General features: G+C 40.4%; 2 protein-coding genes and 1 non-coding gene across 3 annotated transcripts; 2 read left to right on the plus strand and 1 right to left on the minus strand.

Annotated features, from left to right (window-relative positions):
- Positions 1-443: 443 nt before the first annotated feature.
- On the plus strand, positions 444-6,356 carry LOC122980921 (1,25-dihydroxyvitamin D(3) 24-hydroxylase, mitochondrial). The gene is made up of 12 exons (XM_044349370.1): positions 444-890; positions 1,074-1,264; positions 1,394-1,487; positions 1,583-1,676; positions 2,136-2,227; positions 2,583-2,694; positions 3,901-4,046; positions 4,497-4,663; positions 5,281-5,359; positions 5,654-5,851; positions 5,990-6,101; positions 6,262-6,356. The coding sequence occupies exons 1-11, from the start codon at positions 633-635 to the stop codon at positions 6,098-6,100; spliced, it is 1,542 nt and encodes a 513-aa protein (XP_044205305.1). The 5' UTR covers positions 444-632; the 3' UTR covers position 6,101; positions 6,262-6,356.
- Positions 6,357-8,130: 1,774 nt separating this feature from the next.
- Positions 8,131-8,203, minus strand: trnat-ugu. The gene has a single exon. It is a non-coding gene; the product is annotated as a tRNA-Thr (tRNA).
- Positions 8,204-9,923: 1,720 nt separating this feature from the next.
- On the plus strand, positions 9,924-21,458 carry LOC122981432 (nuclear factor of activated T-cells, cytoplasmic 2-like). The gene is made up of 10 exons (XM_044350155.1): positions 9,924-10,302; positions 10,660-11,623; positions 11,831-12,002; positions 12,931-13,133; positions 13,780-13,952; positions 14,210-14,350; positions 15,888-15,943; positions 16,228-16,360; positions 17,855-18,508; positions 20,841-21,458. Exons 1-10 carry the CDS (start codon positions 10,191-10,193, stop codon positions 20,885-20,887), a joined length of 2,655 nt encoding a protein of 884 aa, XP_044206090.1. The 5' UTR covers positions 9,924-10,190; the 3' UTR covers positions 20,888-21,458.
- Positions 21,459-22,240: the final 782 nt, after the last annotated feature.

Below are 22,240 nucleotides of genomic sequence, written 5' to 3' on the forward strand. Positions count from 1 at the left end.
AGAGGTTTTTTATGAGCGTTGGATGTGCCATTATTAAATAAGCACATGTGATGAGAACTTACTGAAAATGCCCAGTTACCCCCCTTCACCCCTCCACAAAGAACACACACTCCAAAACACAAACAAAGCACACACACACACACACACACACACACACACACACACACACATACACAATCTGTCAAATATTTGCCCACGGTGCAGAAGTGTGGCAGTAGTAGCCTATTTGCTTTGCCAAAGTTTCGCTTCTTCCGGTCGCGGGTCGCTCTGAAACACGGTTCAAGCGAACCGCGTCACCTCCACTGTGGCCTGTGTGTTTATTTATAAAGCGAGGGGGGGTGTTGGGTGGGGGTAGGGGGGCAAGGGCACTTCCTCGGTCTATCTGGGGTCATACGATCCTCTCAACGTGGATCCATAAATGAATGGTGGGCTCGACGGCCACACCATGCTGCACCGATCCCTGATTGGTTCAATGCACGGCAGGAATAAACACTCTCAGGGTATATATATTGCAGCAAGGTGTGACACTTCCAAGAAACGAGAAACCCCCTAGATAATAAAGAAGAGCTTCTGTTAAACATTAGATTACTCCGCTTTATTTTTTTTCTCCTTACAAATCTACAAATTTGAGGATGAGGGCGCAGATCCAAAAAGTTCCTCAAATTGTTGAGTTGCTGAAAAAGAAGTCTGTGGGGCTGCAGCACTTCAAACCAACATCCTCAGTGTGCGTCTTGGAGGAGAAGGATGCTGTGGAGGCTGCGCGGTGCCCTCACGCTGCCTCCAGAGCGCACAGCCTGGACGCGATCCCGGGACCCACCAACTGGCCCCTGGTCGGCAGTCTGGTCCAGCTCCTCCGGAAAGGAGGTCTGACAAGACAACACGAGGCCCTGGTAGAGTAAAAACTTGTTCTCTAGTTGTCTTTTTTTGTCCTCTGGGAGATTACAGCCTGTTTTTTTCAGGCGTTGCTACAGCAAAAAAAATACTTTAAAAGAATGAAAAAACACTGTCGATCATATTTTAATGTAAGATATATTTCTCTGAGTGATTCATGACTATTTTTTATCCTGATTTAGGTTGATTATCACAAAAAATTTGGCAAGATTTTCCGGATGAAGCTGGGCTCTTTTGAGTCGGTGCACATTGGCGCACCTTGCTTGCTGGAGGCGCTCTATAGGAAGGAGGGAAGTTACCCTCAGAGGCTTGAGATCAAACCCTGGAAAGCATACAGAGACCTCAGAGACGAGGCGTACGGACTCCTCATCCTGTAAGTAGGGTTTTGAGTGCTTTTTATTCAAAGAATATGACTATAACTCGTCAGGACGTAGCTTGAAGTGCAAGCAGATCTTAAATGTTTCGTAGAAAAGCGCACTGAGTTGAAACTCTCGGTTTTCAGGGAGGGGAAAGACTGGCAGAGAGTGAGGAGCGCGTTTCAGCACAAACTCATGAAGCCCACAGAAGTGGTGAAGCTGGATGGCAAAATAAACGAGGTAAGGATCTGAAACATAAGATAATATGAGATTGTGTTCATAAAGATTTCGGCTATCGGTGATTGATGACTGACTGTTTCTGTTGAAACAAACAGGTGTTGCTGGACTTCGTTAGCAGAATTGGAAAAATAAACGCCAATGGGAGGATTGAAGACTTGTACTTCGAACTGAATAAATGGTCGTTTGAGAGTAAGTTCAGCTATTTTATTATATATTGAGTCTGCAACTAACGATTATTCTTTTAATATCAGTTCATCTGCTAATTATTTTCTTGATTAATCGTTTTGATCTATAAAATGTCTTTAAAAAAATCTCACGATTGAGAAGCTGGAACAAGTGAATGTTTGGCAGTTTATCACATTATCAAGATAGTTGCCAAAACATTTTCTACTAATCTATTTATTGATTAACTGTTTCAGCTCTACTGTTCAGTATTTGATCTGTACAAAGCAATTAGATGTATTAAATGTTTTTAAACCTATGTAATGTTATTTTTATATATATATGGGGGGGGGGGGGATGATTTGTGATGTATTGTAATGAAATTTCACTCTTCAAATCCAATTAAAATGAAAAATCTTACTGAAACTGTATGTACATTCAGCTCAGGCTCTGAATCTCATTCTTTGCTCTATTTTTCTCATTCAGCCATTTGCCTCGTCCTCTATGACAAGAGATTTGGTCTGCTGCAAGAAAAAGTCAACGAGGAAGCCATGAACTTCATCACAGCTGTGAAAACGGTGAGTCCGCCTGTTATTCCTCCTCTCATAGCAGCGTTGTGTACTGTAGGAGAGGACTTGTCATGATCTGTGAGAAACTGAGCCTGTAGAAACAGCCTAGTTCACCAGGTTCACCTCAGCTGAGGTCAGCTGAACTGCAGCCAGCGATGCAGCAGACTCTTTGTATTTACTGGGATTTACTGGGGCAAACCAATATCACCCACAGTCAACAGATAATAAGTGTAGGCTCACAAAGGTCTCACAGGGCAGCGGGTGCAAGAATAGACCTCGTAAAAGAGATTGCATCAAAGATTTTCACTGGTGAGGATGATTAGATTTAACACCTAACACCTCCTTTCTCTCTTTTTCTCTTTAGATGATGAGCACCTTTGGTATGATGATGGTCACACCTGTGGAGCTCCACAAGAGCCTCAACACCAAAACATGGCAGGATCACACTGCTGCATGGGACCGCATTTTCAGTACAGGTACAAACACAGAAATAAAATTACACTGCACCACAGAACAACAAGATTACAGCCTCCTCCCTCGAGTCTCATTTCACAGAGTGCTAGTACAGTTTGTCTCCACTCCTCCCCATACCAGTTTGAGTTGAAATCCAGTCAGACGATAGATAGAGAAGAACAGAGGGAGGGTGAATTTGAACCTGGTGCCTCGGAGCTTTGTGTACTTGGCACCCTGTGTAAAAAGCAGCCAGAGTTGTAGTAAACTGCATGACCTAAGAGGGAGAAATCTGCCAAATATTTGTAGTGGCAGGAGGTGGGGGGTGAAACACAGAGGGAGGAAGAAGATGATGCTGTTTACTTGGCTCACACACCACACACAAACACACACACATATGGTCACAAACTTCACAAGACAAAAGTACTTGTCAGTTCTGTGAGAGAAAGTGAGATTTATAATTAGTTTAGTTCAGGTATTCTGAGAAGCAGCAGACTGTCAGTCAGTCAGTCATTTAGTTCGTTTTTTTGTGTCATGCGTTTTAAATTACGCTCAACTCTCGTAAGCTAAATCAGATAAACAGACGGGGGATCAAACAAGGGCAACAGTGAGGCCATGAGCTTCAGGATTCAGATCATATGGACAAAATGTCATGTAAGGATAAAACATTAGATCTGACGTATTTCAAACTAAAATAGAAATTACATGTCATACAACTGCAACTAGTCGCACTCATATGATGTACAATCTCCATAACTCTATAAATCATACGAAGGATAAACAAACGATAACACCCTACAGACTTTAACTCTGGAATAACTTAATGCTGCTACATAAGTGGAACATATTATCACCGTTTAATTAGTGGACTACACGATTAATGAATCAAAATTTTCCCAGAGCCCAAGGTGATCATCTTCAGATGTCTTGTTTTGTGCGATGAAGAGTCCAGTACCCAAAGATGAAAATGTTTTTTTCTGGATAAATTACTTTAAATTGTTGCTGTTTACTTTTCTGTCAATCGACTTATTGTTTCAGCTCTAGTACTCAGCTATAAAAGGCAATCAGCACTCTGATATGTGATTACAAGACAGCTACTGAATACAGGATGAAAGGTTGAAAACAGCAAAGAGGCATACAACTTAATAACTTTTATGAAAGTGTTTGTGATGATAATTTAATAACTTGTAAATGAAACAACATGTTTTAATCCAACTGCTCTCTTTCCTCAGCCAAAGTCTACATCGACAAAAAGTTGAAGAGGAACGCCGTCAGAGCGCCCGATGACTTAATCGGTGACATCTTGCACCACAGTTGCCTCTCCAAGAAGGAGCTGTACGCAGCCATCACAGAGCTGCAGATCGGAGGGGTGGAGACGGTGAGCATTGTTTTATATTATACACAGCATACACTGTATACTGCAAATATCTACTTAATTAAAGCTACTTCTGCCTATTCTAATTTATTTACACTTGACGCTCTCTGTAAAGAAATATTAAAATATGTAGTAGCAGCACAGCACTGCGCAAGTGTTTTACCTTTCGCCTATTTCCCTTCGAGTTGGAAAAAAAGAAAAAAAGTACTTCAACCTCTAAAACAAACAGGTGCTGCAGTTACAGTGCTTCAAAAGCGGGAAGTGAATGTGGCGTGGATGTAACTGAGGAGCCTTTGAGGAACCCCAAACATTCCTCTGCTCCTTTCAGGACCCCACAGAGGAATGCACTTAGAGAAGCTGCCTCACTAAGTGACATATCCCTCTGCCCTCTTCCTTCCTTCTTTCTCTCCCTCTCTCTCTCTCTCTCTCTCTCACTGTTTTTACATTTCTCAGACTGCCAACAGTATGCTGTGGGCTATTTTCAACCTGTCACGTAACCCCGGCGCCCAGAGGAAGCTGCTGGAGGAGATTAGAGAGGTGGTGCCTCCTGACCAGGACCCGTGTGGAGAGCACATCAAGAGCATGCCCTACCTCAAGGCCTGCCTTAAGGAGTCTATGAGGTACAGTATAATACAATTACAGAAAGCTACTATGGGAAATAATTAAAAGCAACACATGTCTCAGGGAAAACTACACAGCTCATGATCAACTTAAAAATAGTTGTAGCTATACATGTCATGACATGACATAATCTACCAGGAAATTTGATTTATCTAAACAGTCAGCAGTTTCAAATTAGACTCACTGGCTGCATCATGATTTCACCCAGTACCACGGAGATTAAGAGGCAAAACTCACACACATGACTGGCTCAAAAACAACCTTCATGAGATACAGTGGTATGACTAGCAACAGCCGGTGGTCCCAGCTTAAAATCTACTGTGTGGTCACGTTCAAATCACTTCCTACCCCTTATACGCCCCACTTTCACCCTTCTTCTCGTGCAGTCACAAGTTGTCTAACATGTTATTTAAGGCTAATACCATAACCACATCACCCAGGGAATGTATATGACCTCTGACTGGAGATTATATCTCCCCCATTTTGCACTGTGGAAAACATCGGAGTATGTTTAGCTCTCGTTAAACAGCTTAGACGTGTGTGTCATGCTACGCTGTAACTTTGTTGTTCCTGTGGCCATATTCTCATGTGTGTGTTTTTTTTCAAATTCTTACAGGTTATCGCCATCAGTTCCATTCACAAGCAGGACCCTGGACAAAGACACTGTGTTGGGAGATTATGCCATTCCCAAAGGAGTAAGTGGCTTAGTTCTCGTAACGATACACCTGACATGAGCAGATTACATACTTGTATTCATTTACATTTGACTGATGTCTGAACAAGGCATGTTAGAAAAAACAGCTCACACTGTACAAAGTCTGAATGGAGCAACTCTAATAAACTTCATCAAAGCATCAGATTTACAATAACGAGGTCTTTATTGGACTTCGGTTTTATAATCTGCTCTACTATCTGTTTCATTTCTCTGCTCATATCCATTTAGCTGCAAGAAAACTAACAATTTGATTATTATTTTTGTCTATTCACAGACAGTTTTGATGATAAATACACATGCTCTCGGCTCCAATGAGGAGTACTTTGACGATGGGAAGCAGTTTAAACCTGAGCGCTGGCTGCGGGAGAACAGCACCATCAACCCTTTCGCCCATGTTCCCTTCGGCATCGGAAAGAGGATGTGCATTGGACGGCGGCTGGCAGAGCTGCAGCTGCAGCTGGCCATGTGCTGGGTAAGATCAGTTCAGTTTATAGTAGTTTATAGTTAGTTCAAACGGGGATTGTCAGATATCGATTATGCATCTGTGAGACTACCAGCTGATTCTGTCACATGAGCCTTTAATTGATAATCCCTCCTGTGTTTCTGACAGCTGGTGAGAGACTATGAGATTGTGGCAACAGATAACGAGCCGCTCGACGTGATCCATTCAGGACTTCTGGTTCCCAACAGAGAGCTGCCTGTCGCCTTCATCAAGAGATGAGGTAAGAGGAAAACTTTGATCTCTTCTTATATCTCTCTACCTGCATCTCCATCTTTGCTGTTTCAGATTCAATCTAGTTGTCTGATTCATTGTTCAACACAAAAGGGCATCAAGACTGTGTTCAAACTAATGAATTATTCCTTCTTTCCTTCCCCTCTCAGGCTCCATATTAAGCTCTTCTGGACATCGTGACAGAAAGATGATACCTCTGTTGCCATGGCCCTGACGGTCCAGTGACTCCCTGTATTGCTGCTCTGTAAATAGAAAAAAAGAAAAAGAAATTATTATACATGTAATCATGCCATAAATACCTCAAACTTATTTAAAACTATTACTTATGACTGTTAATGACTGACCAAAATACCAGTTGTAATGTACAAATTGAATGTTGTACCAAGGCAGCTGCTGTCCTCAAATCTTAATAAGTGTATGTAGATGTCAAACTATAACTTTATGCTTTGTTTAGTAAGTTATATATAAATATATACATATATATATAGGTCACGCATTTGTTTATTTTTCATTGTGTATATAAAGTGCAATTATAATATTGTAATGATGTACATTGTTTTGTGGTAGAGACTTATTTTATTCACTGAAATAAATACATGAATAAATGTATTAAAGCCACACTGACTGTGTTTATTTTTCAAACTGGTGCATTGCCAACACTCAGAATTAAAGTCTTTGGCCAATTTAAAGTTTTTACATCTTGAGGAACAGAGCTAAATAAATATTCAAAAGTTTAGTTTTTCCCAACTAAGCATGCATGCTTGTTTTTCTCTTCATTAAACAAACTCTGCTCTCTTCAGAATTTGGTCTATACTGGATTCTGGCCAAACTATGCAGATTTGACATCAAATAAATCCTTTTCAGATGAAGAAAAACTTTTGACTAAAGACTTTCAAAAGAAGTTGAGTGTTTAGTAAAATGTATTTTTTGTGTAGGTCAGTGGTCTCCAACCTTTTTGTCTTCCGACACCTTAAAATGAGGAGATATATATTTGACTCCTTCATCACAGATTCTGATGTTTTACTTCTCAGACGGTTTCAGTTGTAGAATTTTAGAGGCCTGAAGACTATGACTACGTCTTATGTCTGCCCATAATTAAATCCTAAAAGCATAATTTTCTTAAAATAAGTGCAGCGTAAAACTGCAGCTTTAGTCAGAATTTCAATCTGTTTCTTGATTAAATGAAATGAGCATCTGTGTCTTGTAGTCAGAAAGGAGAAGGGAGCTTGATTTACACTGGGAAGACGTTGAAATATTCTCACTGCTCTGCAGATTCAAGACTCAAGACAAATTTATTGTCAAGCCATCTGTATACAATTACACAATAGGCATTTGAGAAATGCAATAAGCATTGCATTGCAATAAGCATTGCATTTCTCTGGGGCCATTTGTACTACAATTAACATTTAAGTAGTGCAAACAAGGCACACAACATGATGTCACTTGTTTTAAGAACAGAAGACTTTAAACGAACTACAAACAAAAGTAACTTGGTAAGTAGGGGATGTTTGCAGTGATCCTGTAACACCTCAGATTTATCTTGAGGGGCCCCTTGAAAGGCCTCAATCCCCAGGTTGGGAAACACCAGAGCAGCTGAAGAATTTCAACTGCAATCTGCAGCATATTTTTATGTAAGAAGCACAAACATTAATTAGAGCATCTTCCAGCTGTGTTGAAAAGCAAAAGCAAAGTCAGCATGCCTTCCTCCCTGCCAGTAAGAAAAGCTGCATGTTGTCCCTCATTATGTTTTCTTTAGATTATTTTCCAGCATTTTTCACCTTTATTTGACAGTCGAAAGTGCAGAGAGACAAGAAACATGGGTAGAGTGAGAAGGAAGTGCAGTTATGTGTTTTGGTGGACTGCCAGGACCCCTGTCGTTGTAATTCTGTACATTAGCGGTAGACAGAATTACTGCACAAATTTGTCACTACTAACAGCACAATTCACAGTGAGTGAATTGCTTGAGAACCCAAGCTTACATATACTAATACTGTAGAAAATCTGTAAAGGGGAAAGCTAGGCCCTAGTGAGGATCGAACTCACGACCCCTGGTTTACAAGACCAGTGCTCTAACCACTGAGCTATAGAGCCACAGCTGCCATTAACTGTCTCATCCAATCAGTGTGATAAAGGCTTAGAGATAAGTATATCCATAGCAACACACTCAGTTTAAATCAGAACAGTAAAGGACCATAACGCAGTGGAAGAAATTACTTTAAATTGCACATGTAGGGTTAAATCACTAAATGACTCAAATATAATTAGACGTATTATACAGTAACCCTGTGTGAAGGTGATTCTCCTCAATTTGGTTATAAAATCATCTCACACACGTTGCCTTTATTTCACACAAGTGAAGATGACACATAAATAGTAGGTGCTGTATATTGTTCCTATATCCATGTAATCTCTTCCAAGATAAAAAAAAAAAGTGACGTTTATTTTAAACATTATCTAATCTATTATCCTTAGTGAGGATCAGTGTTAATATGTGTCAAACTACACTAAACTAATCCTTCAATCTCAAAATCATGTTACACAATATCTCTCTCTACTGTTACTGCGTACAGAAGTTAACGAGATTGCTTATGTTAAGAAAGTGAGTTATGAGGTTAGTAGCTTATGCATCATGTTACTATATTTAGAAAAAGCTTAATTGAAATAAATAATAAACAATACAGCAATAAGTAAACCAAAGTAATAAAACTGGGGTGCCAGAGAGGAAACTGTGAGGTGCAGGTAAGCATTGAATGTCAACATTTTCTTCCTTTGCTCTTAATTCATATAATCAAAGAAAAACACAGAAGTTTTGAAACTATAAAAAATAAACAGAACAATAAATGTGAATATGATGTGGAATACAACAAGGAACACAAAAACATTTCAACTACAGACGGGATCAAAAATCATACATTTTTCAGACTTTTTTCTAGTGAATGATTGGATTTTACCTTTTCAGGGCATTCTTGAGTGGAGAGGGGCTTTAATGCTGTGAGCACCACAAATGATGTTGTGTTCATCTTCATTGTACAAGGATGGAGGAATAAATGTTAAAGACAGAGATTTAAAAGCACAACTACATTATCTGCATGTACACACTAGAGTTAAGTGAGAAAAGATGTTTTTCCTTTTAGTTTGTGTGAATTGACCCTTTTAAATCAACAGCGCTGATGTGTGTGGATGGAAGTTGTACAATACTGCTACCGAGTGGCCAAAAGCTGCTCGCACTCATTGCTGTTCACGGTGAGAACAGATTAATTTGTTTAGTTTTATTTAATTATTTATTCAGTTCGTTAGTTATTTGTTTAGTTGTTTATCGTGATTACAGATATACATTTATTGTGACTTTACACTAAAATTAAATTCAACGCAATTTCACTGTAACGGCAATTGTATGTAGCATCTTGCAACGCAGATAAACACACACACACACATACACACACAGAGCGCGAGAGAGAGAGAGAGAGAGAGAGAGAGAGAGAGAGAGAGAGAGAGAGAGAGAGAGAGAGATTGATTGATTGATTTGCAAAGCAAACAACAATCAAAGGCTGTAAACTCATAATACTATATGTGGTAATAAATACATGAATTAATAAAACCAAATATCTAAAAACAATATGACATGTTCCTTTATTGTTACTGTATTTCCATGAAGAATAGAAGTTTCATTAAAGTTACGCTCACAGAGAAGGAAATGAGGCCTCTGTTGAGGTTGTGTGGAGTTTGAGCTGCACACTGTCAGCCTACACACCCACACACACACACACACACACACACACACACACACACACACATAGGCTATACACACTGGTCCGCGCCTCTTGTCTGCTGTCATTATCAGCAGTGACAGGAAGCGTCTGTCGCCGCTCGTTTTTTTTTTCAGCTCGCGCTGTTGGATGTTTTATTTGAGCAGCTGCTAATGTTTTAAACGCGTCTCAGAAAAAACTGTAGCACCGTCGTTTCTGTAACTATTTGGCTCTTTATATGCTCACAGCTTCATTCAACTGTCGAGTTTGATAATTATTGGAAAAGTTATATTTGCCAGAAGGAAAATCGATATAACTAATCGCAGCTGGAGATGACTTCTGGAGGTTTGGGGCTCAGCGAGGGCCTGAGTCAAGACATAGGTCAGGAGGAGCTGGACTTCTCCGACTTGTTTCTGTATAATCCACCTGGAGAAGATTTTAAAGGTGTGTATGAAGTAATTCTTCTTAACAGAGTCTTAAAATAGCCTAGATTTTTCTCTTCTTCTTGTTCTTTTCTTAATATTATGTCATTCACGTATAAAGATAGTGGCTTTATGATGAGTTTGTATTTATCTGTAGTAAAGTGTCTTTATGATATCCATCAATGAGTACTCTGCTGTCAGATACTGATGTTAACAATGTAATCCTCCTCTTTCATTGTCAGTAAGTAGGTGGATCAACTTCTTTCTATATTAGGAACTAAAAACATAAAAAATTAGAGGTGCACTTTTCTTAAAGTTTATCTCAGGTGGATCGTCAGTGATTTAGACATGCGAGCACGTGTTAATTCTGTGTTGACAGATGACCCGGGAGCCCTCCTTCAGAATGACATCCAGCCTTCTCTGTCCGCGGTCCCCCATCACACCGCCTACATCTCCAGCTCCAGCCAGGACCCCTCCTCTCACAGCTCCACCACAGACACCCTATCAGGACCTGCGTTGGACTCCCTGGGGCTGACGTCAAGACCAGGCACCATCCCTGCTCGCAGCCCCAGGATTGAGATCACTCCGTCGGGTGACTCTTTCAGCTCTCACCCTCAACTCACCTTGGAGCGCAAAAACTACAGGGAGTGTGTGAGTCCCGCCAGCAGTAACTCCTCCACAGGCTGGCCAGCAGAGGTGTACTCTCCCCATGGCTCGCCGTCCGTCTCCCCTTCCAATGGAGGCGGATGTGGCATGGCGATGTCCTCCGCCTTAGACCTCTGCTCGGGCCTCCAGGGCATCCACACTTCTTCTGCCCACTCCTCTCCAGGAGCCTCGCCTCACAACAGTGTCACTGATGAGACCTTTCTCCAGCCTCAGCACCAACGCACTGCCTCACCACTTTCCCACCAGCGTTCCCGCTCTGCCTCGCCGCAGGGAAAGCGCGCCTATGACCAAGTGCACTCATGTCAGGGAGGCACTCCTTTCAAGCAGCGCTCCCGGAGCCCCAGCCCTATCCCCTCGCCCCATGAGCAGCAGGGTTCCTACTACCTCCACCATTACCAGGCTCAAGCCGAGTTCCAGCAGCAAGCTCAGACCCCGTCCCCGGCTCTGAATGAGCTTCTGGGCAGCCTCGGCGCCGGTCCACCCAGAGTGGTGCCTTCTGCAGTGGTGCGAGGTGCACATGGGCAGGCCCAGAGACAGGACTGTGTGTATCGAGATGGGTATGACTGGGCGACTGAGCCGGAGAGGATGGGCAGGGCAGGAGCTGAGGTCAAATCTGAGACCCTCTATATGCTCCCAGCTGTGTGGCCTTCTCATCAGGTCCATCATGGAGCCTTCAGGTGTGTTGTTTGTCCATTTCTTGTTACTGTTAAAGAATTAACGTCTTTCTAATGAGCTCAAATGTATGCACAAGTAAGCAAATATGAAATAAAAAATTCAAACACACTGGACCTATTTAAACAAGTCATGAAATATGAACAAACTCCAAAAGAATTTGACATTTTGATTCCCATTTGTTGTCTTTCTCTCTGTGTTTTTTCCTTCAGTGCTCTTTCCGTGACACCGTTTCCCTCTTTAGAGTGGCCGTTGCCCAGTCAGTCTGGCCAGTATGAGCTACTGATCCAACAACAACCCAGGTCTCACCACAGAGCTCACTATGAGACCGAGGGCAGCCGTGGAGCTGTCAAGACACCAAACGGAGGGCATCCGGAAGTCCAGGTGCTTTATTTTACTCTAGCCTGTAGTTTGTGGTGGTGGTGGTGGTGGTGGTGGTGGGGGGGGGTTGTGTGTACCTATGTACGAATGCAAGGACAGAAGCACTTCACACATATGTGTCACTGCCAGTTTCATACAAGCATACAAGAGAAATGAAGCAGAGGGAGAGATTGTAAATGTGGGTTGGTATTTCCTGGATGATGTTGTGTTTATGTAAAGTCGACAGCCATGCAAATAAATGAGAGAGCCTCTCATTCTCACGTCATCACACCCACAAGGATAAATTACCAAATGCACTGTAGAATCTGCTAAAAAAAAAAAAAAAAAGTTTTGATGATGATGATGATACTATTTGCATCACAGCAGCTCCATATACAACATCACAGAAAAGACAAGAAACAGATATACATACATTTAAGATAACATTACAACCACAGAAGACTGTATTCAAGGCCCTTTAGTGTACATTTGATCTGGGATTAAACTCCATATTTAATTTTAGGATTGACTGATGTACAAAAGAGTGCTTCAGTCTGACCTTGTTAAACTGTGGAAGCTTGTATCTCCTGTTTGATGGTAACAATTTATATTCACTGTTCAGAATATTGTTGGGGTCAGAGATAATGTTGTTGGCCAGCCTTAATATGTTATTATGGTAGGCTGATTCATAGAGTCTCTCAAGGGGTTGGCCTACAGTCTTTGAGCAGATTTTCATTTGGTGGAGCAGTTTTGACTTTCCTGGTACTGTTGCACAAACGGACTATGCAAAGCAGTGTGTTGCTATGCCAGAAGTGACCTGTGAAATCATCCCCACAGGGAGAACAGATTTACTGTGCAAATTTGTCCTCTACAGTCATGGATGTTAACGGTATTACAGTTCATTTCATTCAGTTTGAAGCATGTATTTAAGCGGCTTTGTTGCCCTCTCCAGCTCCGTGGGTATCAAGGCCCAGCTCCACTGATACTGCAGGTCTTCATTGGGACGGCTGACGAGAGGCTCCTGAAACCGCACGCCTTCTACCAGGTCCACCGCATCACCGGGAAGACCGTAACCACGCCCAGCTCGGAGAATATGATCAGCGGGACCAAAGTGTTGGAGATCCCTCTGGAGCCAAAGAACCACATGAGAGTGGTGTGAGTAGGACAGAGAGAGTGCGAGACAAGCAAACAAAGTCACACAAGAAATCACAAATGCACATGTTCTGAATATGTGGTAACATCTATCACCACAAGATTTTTTTCACCTCATGCTTAGTAAGCAATCTGCACACACCACTGTGGTGTTTTTGCACATCATCTCCTGGAGTTACTGAGTCGTTTGTAGCCTGTTTTTATTTGGATTTGCCAGTAATGAAGTTTGAGTGTTCTTTCCCTGCTCAGCCATGAAGGCTTTGGCTGCAAGATTGTCATCTTTTTTTTTTCTTTTGCTTCCAACAAGTTGATGTTTCTGCAAACGGAAACATAAAATGCATCACTTCCTGTTCGCCAGAGAGTTTTTCCAAGAAAGACCAACGAAACACCGGTTGTTTATCGCAGCAAACATAAAAACTTTGACAAACTTTAGGCATCATGAATCTCTGAAGAACTTATTTTTTAATCAAAATGTCGCTGACAATTACTTTTCACAAAATTAGATTTTATCTGACTAATCATTTTAAGATACTGTCAATATAGTTTAGTTACTGCGTCTGAGGAGAGACGATGTTGCAGCCGATTTTGAGAAAAAAAAGTGACAACATTCATAACAAATCTTTAATCTGTCTTCTTTTTCATTCCTCAGGATTGACTGCGTAGGGATCCTGAAGCTGAGAAACGCTGACATCGAGCTGAGGAACGGTGAGACGGACATCGGACGAAAAAACACTCGTGTGCGTTTGGTGTTTCGCGTCCACATTCCCCAGCCTGGAGGCCAGCCTATATTCCTTCAAGCTGCCTCTCATCCCATCGAATGCTGTAAGGAGTCCTGATGAGCTGGGTCATTCAGTATTGTATAACTTGCAGTTTTATCTACTTCTTGTACCCTTTTCTAACTACTTAAAAGTATAAATGCAGTGATTTTCCACCGTAAAACCTTTGATGTAAATTTCCTCCTGGCTATAATAGCCAGTATTGCGACATTCTGGGTTTTATTTATAAAAGAAAATGTGCTTAAAATGTTTTCCACTAGATTTTTAAAATTTTCTTTAAACTGTGTCTTCCTGTTTCCTCAGCCCAGCGCTCAGCTCAGGAGCTCCCTGCAGTCGAGAGGCAGGACCTGGACCGATGCTTAGTTCTTGGTGGACAACAAATGGTCCTGACTGGACAGAATTTCACATCTGACTCCAAGGTGATGTTCTCAGAGAAGACACAAGGTGAGAAAGAGAGGGAGGAACCCTTGTTTAAATGAGTGTTCTGATGTTAGATCTTTATAACTCTCTCTAATCAATTTTTTAAAAGAGGTACTAAAAATGAGCCACAACTATAAATATTGTACTTAAAGGAACAACTTGACATTTTGGGAAATACACTTATTTCCTTTCTTGCTGAGCATTAGGTGAGAAGATCAATACCACTCTGATGTGGTACATATGACAGCCAGAAGTTGGTTAGCTTAGCTTAGCACAAAGACTGGAAACAGAGGGAAACAGCTAGCCTGACAAGATCACGACATCACCAGATCACGTGAGAATCCATCTTGTCAGGCTTCAAGTTATGTGCTTGTGTCTGAACCACAGATGGTTCTCACAAATCCAGCTGCCTCACAAGGTAAGACGGTGATAGACAGATGGTTTATCCAATCACCTGCCAAGTATTTTTTGAAAGTAGGATGACTTCTCAGATGGTTCTGTGTAACAAACCATCTGGTGCATCAGGTTAGGCTCAGCCCAAAGGTCACTAATTCACCTACTAGCACCTCTAAAGCTCATTAACACTATTATGCTAACATTATTTTCTTGACCAGGAGAAGCAATTCACAGTGGTGCAGCATACAACTCCTGTAAAACCTGTAAATTAGAGAGTTTTAGAGATGCTGGTAGATGGGTTTTGTTATCTTTGGACAGAGCCAAGCTAGCTGCTTCCCCGTGTTTCCAGTCTTTGTTCTAAGCTAACCAGCTATTTCCCAAAATGTCAAACTGTTCCTCCAATACATAATGCTGTGCACCTACTCAATGAAGATTATTGATGTGCATGTTATGTTGACCTGTGATTGTTATTTTGTGTATATTTGGACTTTAAAGTAGTCTAATATTTCATGCAACACCCACATACCTCTATGGCCTCCCAATATCCGCTGTAGTGTCTCCACCTACTCACATAGTATTTGTATTTTCACATTATTTGCATATCAGCCGCGCAACATCAACTTTCAGTGACTCACATCTTCCTTCAACACCCACTTTTAACTCTGACTAAATGAACCATTAGTTAAAACTTCTACTGTTTTACTGGAGTGGGCAACTTTTATTTATGTCTGCATGGAAATTTCTCACCTTGTCGCTGCTTCTCCTGCCCACACAACATTGTTGGGTTACATAGTTTGAAAGCAGGATGGGTACAGTTGACTGCATTCACAGCTCCCTGTGTTGCTTGGCGTGGGGTTTTTTTTTTATGCAACAGGATGTGGTTAGAAGACTGATAAAGACCCAGAGCAGAGGCTTTGTTTTTTTTTCAAAGCGTGGGTAGAAACAGCAGGTAAAAAGTGAGGTAGGAATGAAACACTAAACTAGACATGAAGAGAGCCCTTGTTTTCCACTGTCTTTGTTTAAATTCATTCACATAATGTAAATAAAAAACAGAATCTGTTTTCAGTTGGGTTTTTTTTTACAAATCTGTCTCTTTTCACCCAATCAAATATTAATTTTTAAAACTTCCACTGATTTAATGCCTGTAAACTCCCTTTGCTTTCAGATGGGCAGCAGATCTGGGAGGTGGAGGCCACTGTGGACAGAGACAAAACACAACCAGTGAGTTAACATCCAGTGACATGCACATAGCAGATTTTACATAACCCATGATGACATTTTTCTAGACTGATTACTCATGCTCCAAAACAGAAAGCAAAACACAAAACCTATGACCACATTTCACTGTCTACCTCAACATGCTGATATATCATATTTAAAGAATTTATTTCTGATTCTGATTTTTCACCTGAAACACACAAGAGAAGAATTTGGGGCAGCCTGCGCCTCTCTCTCATTCAACATGACAATTTGTCTGAAGCTCGGTCTCTTTCTGTGCTGTCTAGAACATGCTATTTGTTGAGGTCCCTCCATATCGAGACCAGACCATTTGCCAGCCAGCCAAAGTCAACTTCTACGTCATCAACGGGAAGAAGAAACGCAGTCAGCCTCAGCATTTCATCTACACTCCTGTGAGAGGTAGCCTATATAGTATTCCTTACCTTTATCTGTTAGCCATCTCAGCTTTTTCATTACAGGAGCAGGAGGGGAAACCTTACGCTGAAGGACCTGACTTAACCTGCATTTGGACTTTTGGTTTGACACTTTTGCCAGCTAATGAAGATAAAAATAGACTGAACGTTTAAGTGGTTGATGCTAAAAAGAGGCGAATGTATGCTGCATTATGCATCTGTCACTGAGTTAAATATGGAGAGTGCAGGAAATTGCAACACTGAAATAAGATTAGATCTAACTGTTATCTAATTCAAGCAACATTTCAATCTGAAGAGAGCTTTTTCTACAACAATACTTTGACTCAGATCTCCCAGGTTTTTACAAGAAACAAGTCTCAATCACAAGAAATGGCTCATTTAATCAATTACTGTTTGCAGCAACCTGCAGCCACAACACAGGCTTTGCGTGGGGGGAGGAACTTTCACTTGTTCTCAAAGGGAAATTCTATCACTATGACACTTTTGTTTTTGCTGATGCTCTCTACACCTACATGTAATACACACGGCTAAAATACAGGCGCACTCTTTTTTTTTGGAAATAAATTGATAATTGAAGTAGAAAAAGGTGAGACAGATTAAGGAAAAGGGTAAATTACAGTTTATCATTAAATGTACTGCCATGCTACTGGCTATATAGATGTCGGCCTGTCGTTCTGTCCGCCACTTTGAACCAGATTGAAATTGTTAACTGAACTTTTAAATCTATATATTCCTGCACAAGCCTTTAGGTCCTCAAATACCCAGCGTCTCTCTCAACACTGTACTTTAAAAAAAAATTGAAGATGCATCTTTTTCCATCTATGACCCTGAACTGTTGAACAGCCAACCAGCAGACAACAAACAGGCAACCTCAGTAGTGACCTTTAAAAAACAGCAAAAAATGTATCTTTATAACTTATCTTTTAATTAATGCAACCCTTTTTTAAAATTTGCTTTTATATTGTTTTTCATTTGATAATCAAGTTTTAGGCTAGTTTATATTATTATTCATTTCTGTATTGTTTTTATTCTGCCAACAACTGGATGGACTACCATGATTTTTTACACAAACATTCATGTCCCTCTAAGGATAAACTTTTGTGATTCATCACCATCAACATGTCAAATTTGTAATTTGTATAATACTTTGGTTTATGACCAAATACACCAAACAATTACATTCTCATTAACCAGCTGTAGCTTAGCAAGTGTTAGCATGCTAAACTAAACTAATGTGAGTAACATTGCAAACAGTATACCTGTTAAATATCAGCATGTTAACACAGTGAGCATATTAGGAAGCTGACGTTTGCATTTAGCTGAAAGCACTGCTGTGCTTACCTCACAGAGCCGCTAGTGTGACTGCTGACTCTTAGTCTTATTTTTAGTATTTGTGCACTCCTTACTGAGCTTAAGATAGACCTTCATTAATCCCTTTCAATTCAATCAGTGTCAGATTATCTTTCTTTTTGTATTCCAGCCATTAAACCGGAGCCACTGGATGACTACCAATTAAATTCGTATGGCTACTCAGACAGTCAGACTCTGTCTGGCCTGTCAATGAAGTCACTCTACCATCATCTGGAGCAGGACAGCAACCTTCAAGCTTTGAATGTGTCTCCAACGTTGTACCATCTAGCCAACGTTGACCAAAGAGCCCACGTGTCAACCCCTGATCCACTGGATGACCAACCAGTGTATTACCAGCCCAGAGCCAGCACTCTGACCAACAGCCCCATGGTGTACCACACTGCAAACCAGCGTTACAGCAACTGCAGTACCACCTTTCTCTGTGGCTCCCCAATGGCTTCACACCCTACCAACGCTTCCACTTCCAGCCCACGTGTTGGTGCCAGAGCCCCTGTGGGAAAACTGGATGACGGCCTTCAGATTGGCGATTCATTCGAGGCCTGTTTGGTGACAAGACATCAGGGTTTTGTGCAGGCAGCGTTGCCACTGGGAAAGTCACCACCCTCAAGATACATCCAAGGTCAAGCTCAAGGGAAGGGTGGTTGCCGAGTGGAGACAGGCAGCCAGCATCTAACCCAGATTGGCAGAAGCAACCATGATGATCGGGCTCCAGAGAAAGTCACAGTCAAACAAGAGAACCTCAGCTATACCTATCTGGAGGATGGTGAGTAGATACAACACAAACTGTTTTCCTAAAGTTGTCAGTATGCTTTGAACAAACTGTTTGTTGGATCTTTGAAAAATGTCTAAAATCCTACTATCCCCAACTCTCTGAAACAATCTGGCAAGCACACCCACTTCATGCAGCAAAATGAGCAGGAATGAAACTTCTCTCTTGTTGTGTCTGTTGTGATTTTCTGTCGTTAAGATAAAATTGTGATGTTGGATGTCTATGTTAAACATGGTCAGAGTTATAAAACTTCAACTTCTGCGTACTTCGTAGGCAAAAACTATGGCTTCAACCTGCTGTGAACGCCTCGTTTGCAATGTTACTTCTACATCCTCTTTGAGATTACATCAGATTGCCGTTTATGGGCATGTGCAAACAGTCTAGGTTGTTCTTGTTGTCCATTCAGATCGGATTTCAGGTTCAAACATGTACGGATGTATTTGAGAAGTTTACATGTTGAGTGAAGAATAGATAAAAAGAGGTGAACTCCTATTACTACTGTTTGTTAATGTAGCCTCTAGAACCAGTGGAAGTCCTCTGGGGGGCAGCTGGCCAATCAGAAGAGAGTGGGTTCATTGGGAGGGGGGCTTAAAGAGACAGGAGCTAAAACGGCCTGTTTCAGACAGAGGTTCAGCAGAGAGGGGCTTCATTCAGGGTCAGTATATGATAAATAAGGAATTTTTTTTTAACTGTAAATCATGCAGCGATATTCCAGTAGAGCCCCAGAATATAAATACAGACTTGGAAATGCGCATGATACATCCCCTTTAAACGTTTGTTTTTGCATTCTTCACACAAACAACTACTAGAGACAAGTGAGTGCTATATCATTATCCTCATTTGAACAATTATCACATCTCCCACTCTCTGCGACTGCTGGCTCTTTGCCTTTTTTTCCAATTCAAGTGTAGCTGCTCTGATCACTTTAGCCATCAGACATGTTTGTATGAGACCTTATGAGCATATAAGTTTGTTTTAAGCAAACCTCACCCTTAATCAGTAAGCCTTAATGTTCTGTATTTGTTAGCATGATGTTTTGTGTGTGTAAAACTGTATTGAGAGGGCATTTGGCAATACATTTACATTATCTCTCAGTCAGTCAGCCACTAAGAATACACCAATAACAACATATACAAACTACAGGCTTGAAGTCAACTTTTGAAACGTGGGTGATGAGTATTTGTGGTCCAGTCTGCAAATGCACACAAGCACACTGCAACAGTATGTTTGCAAATCCTGGGCTGTGGTTTTCTGTTGGGCCTTTCTATCCACTTTCCTGTCTCTTTTAGTCTCAGTCTTACTCTCTCTTTCATATACACACGCACACACACTCTCTCTCTCTCTCACTGTCACTCACTTACAGAAGCTTCATGAGCAGGCCCAGTCTTTCTGATACATTTGAAGTTAATTCACTACGATGATTCACTATCATGAACTGAGTGAAAAAGTGAAAAAGTCTCGTACTCTGACCTTGTTTGCTGTGGTGGAAAAGTTTCTGTTTACACCTCTGTGATGATAGACAGAAACAGGAAGTTTATAGGCAAATATATGCAGACACGCCTGCGGCAAAGAAGGCAGCAACGTGCTTTGTTCCAGTCTCTGATTCAGACTGGAGTAACAGTTAAACTACAGACAATCTGTTTTATTGAGCATCAGTGACTAAATCAGCAACTTAACCAAAATGATGAGATCACTTAGATTAACAATTCTTAATTCTTTCTATCAAAAGATTGATATGCAACATTTTATTATTTTAAGGTCTTATTTTTGTTGAATCAATGCACTGCAGATAAATCTGTGTTGAATAGAACAGTGACATCTAGTGGACATAAATATAACTGCAGTAATCACATCACTGCAGAGATTGCAAGTCATCATTGCACTGAACATTTCTGGTTGCTTTGCTGGTCCTAGTCTGGCTGGAGACCTTTGCTGCACGTCGCCTCCCACCCCCTTAATGTTCTGTCACCTCTTGCTGTGGCAGAAAAGTTTCTGTTTACACCTCTGTGATGGAAGACAGAAACAGGAAGTTTATAGGCAAATATATGCCTATAAATACGCTATACGCTGTTGAACCTCTAAGAAAAGCACATAATGTCCCCCAAAAAATCTGACTTTGACAAGTCCTACGGGTAGTATAAAAAATATTGGAATTTATTAAAAATGTATGCACACAAAAGGGAAATGAATGCATTTGAAACACAATCTTTAAGAATGCAATTTGGATTCCTCAATAATGTCACATGAAGTGAGCATCTTGTCATGCTTTATTACTATGTTGTTGTAAACACTAAAGTTTCTCATCCCTGTTTGTAATGTTTTCCAGTGAATGACATCATACGAAGAGACCTGAAAGGCCACAACGGAGAGTGATCCTGGAGGACGGCAGCAGCCCTTACGTCGAGATTAAATAATACATGTAATCTGTGGACTTCAGGAGCCATAAATATTAAATCCTGATTGTCTTGGAGGAAGCTTGTAATAAACATGTTATCCAGATGGTGGCAGATATTTAAGGCAAACAATAGAAACTGAATCACAAAACACTTAAGTTGACTTTATTTCAAAATGTTTCTGTGGGATAAGAAAAGGTGGTGATTCACTGTCCAAAAATATGTGTCAGCTCTTTGTTTGCCTTCAATATTACCACATATTTTTCCACAATGTATGTAGCCTTAGCAAAGATAGTAGAAAATGTGCCATATCTTATACTGTTTATCTATTGCATCGTTTTTCTCTGTTCATATATTTGTACAATTGCTCTTTGTAAGCTTGTATAAAATATTTTATATTAAATACATTTTGTTCATATGAATTAGTGTCTTTGCATTGAGAGCAGAAATGGTCTAAATTCTCAACTGACGTGCCGTTGTCTTTGAAATTACTTTTCCTGACGTGAAGTCACATCATCAATCAATCAATTAATCGAACTTTATTTGTATAGCACCTTTCATACAGGTTATTTTTAATTATTTTAATTTTTAAAGCCACTATTATCAAGTTAATGTAAGTTATTATTTTTAAGCAGAAATAGTAATATTTTTCTGAATATTTAAATTTACCTTGTGGTTATCAAATGGATGTCAGCTACCTACTACATTGTGGATAAACTGTGATGGTAATTTATAATCACATCCTTCAAAATATATTTGTAATAAAATAGCCAATGTTAGTGTCCTCTATTTTTTCATTTAAATATTAGAATTAAATTGTAATTAAAAAGGAATTGAGTGTAAAAGAAATTTTACGCAGTGAGTGGTAATGTAATGTGGGCTAAAATTATTCCATGTTTTTTGTAAAAAAACAAACAAACCCCAAAACAAAACAAACAAACAAAAACATTATCAAGGATTATTCCATGTAAATCTTGACTGTTGTTTTTCAAGGAGCCATCAGACTGAACTCACACCTCAGAGAGGCCACAGAAGAAAGTGTTCAGGCTGAGGTGACACTGAAGTGGGGCTCCGAAGCCAAAGTTGATCGCTTCTCATCTCCAATAGTTGTTGTTTTTTTCATCTTTGAATTGTTGTACATTTTGTAAAGGCATTGTGTGTTTAAAAACTGATTGTTTCAATTAAAGGTTATGTAGTAAATTGCAGTCATAACAGTATAGTGAGAATGCAATAATGCAGTCTTGCTGTTGTAAGACAAATGCATTAAATTAAAAAAGTAGTATCACATTTATTGTCATAGCAGTGAGAGTGAAAGTATACTATCTATTTTTTA

The sequence above is a fragment of the Thunnus albacares genome, chromosome 4, assembly GCF_914725855.1.
Source record: "Thunnus albacares chromosome 4, fThuAlb1.1, whole genome shotgun sequence".
Taxonomy (NCBI): Eukaryota; Metazoa; Chordata; class Actinopteri; order Scombriformes; family Scombridae; genus Thunnus; species Thunnus albacares.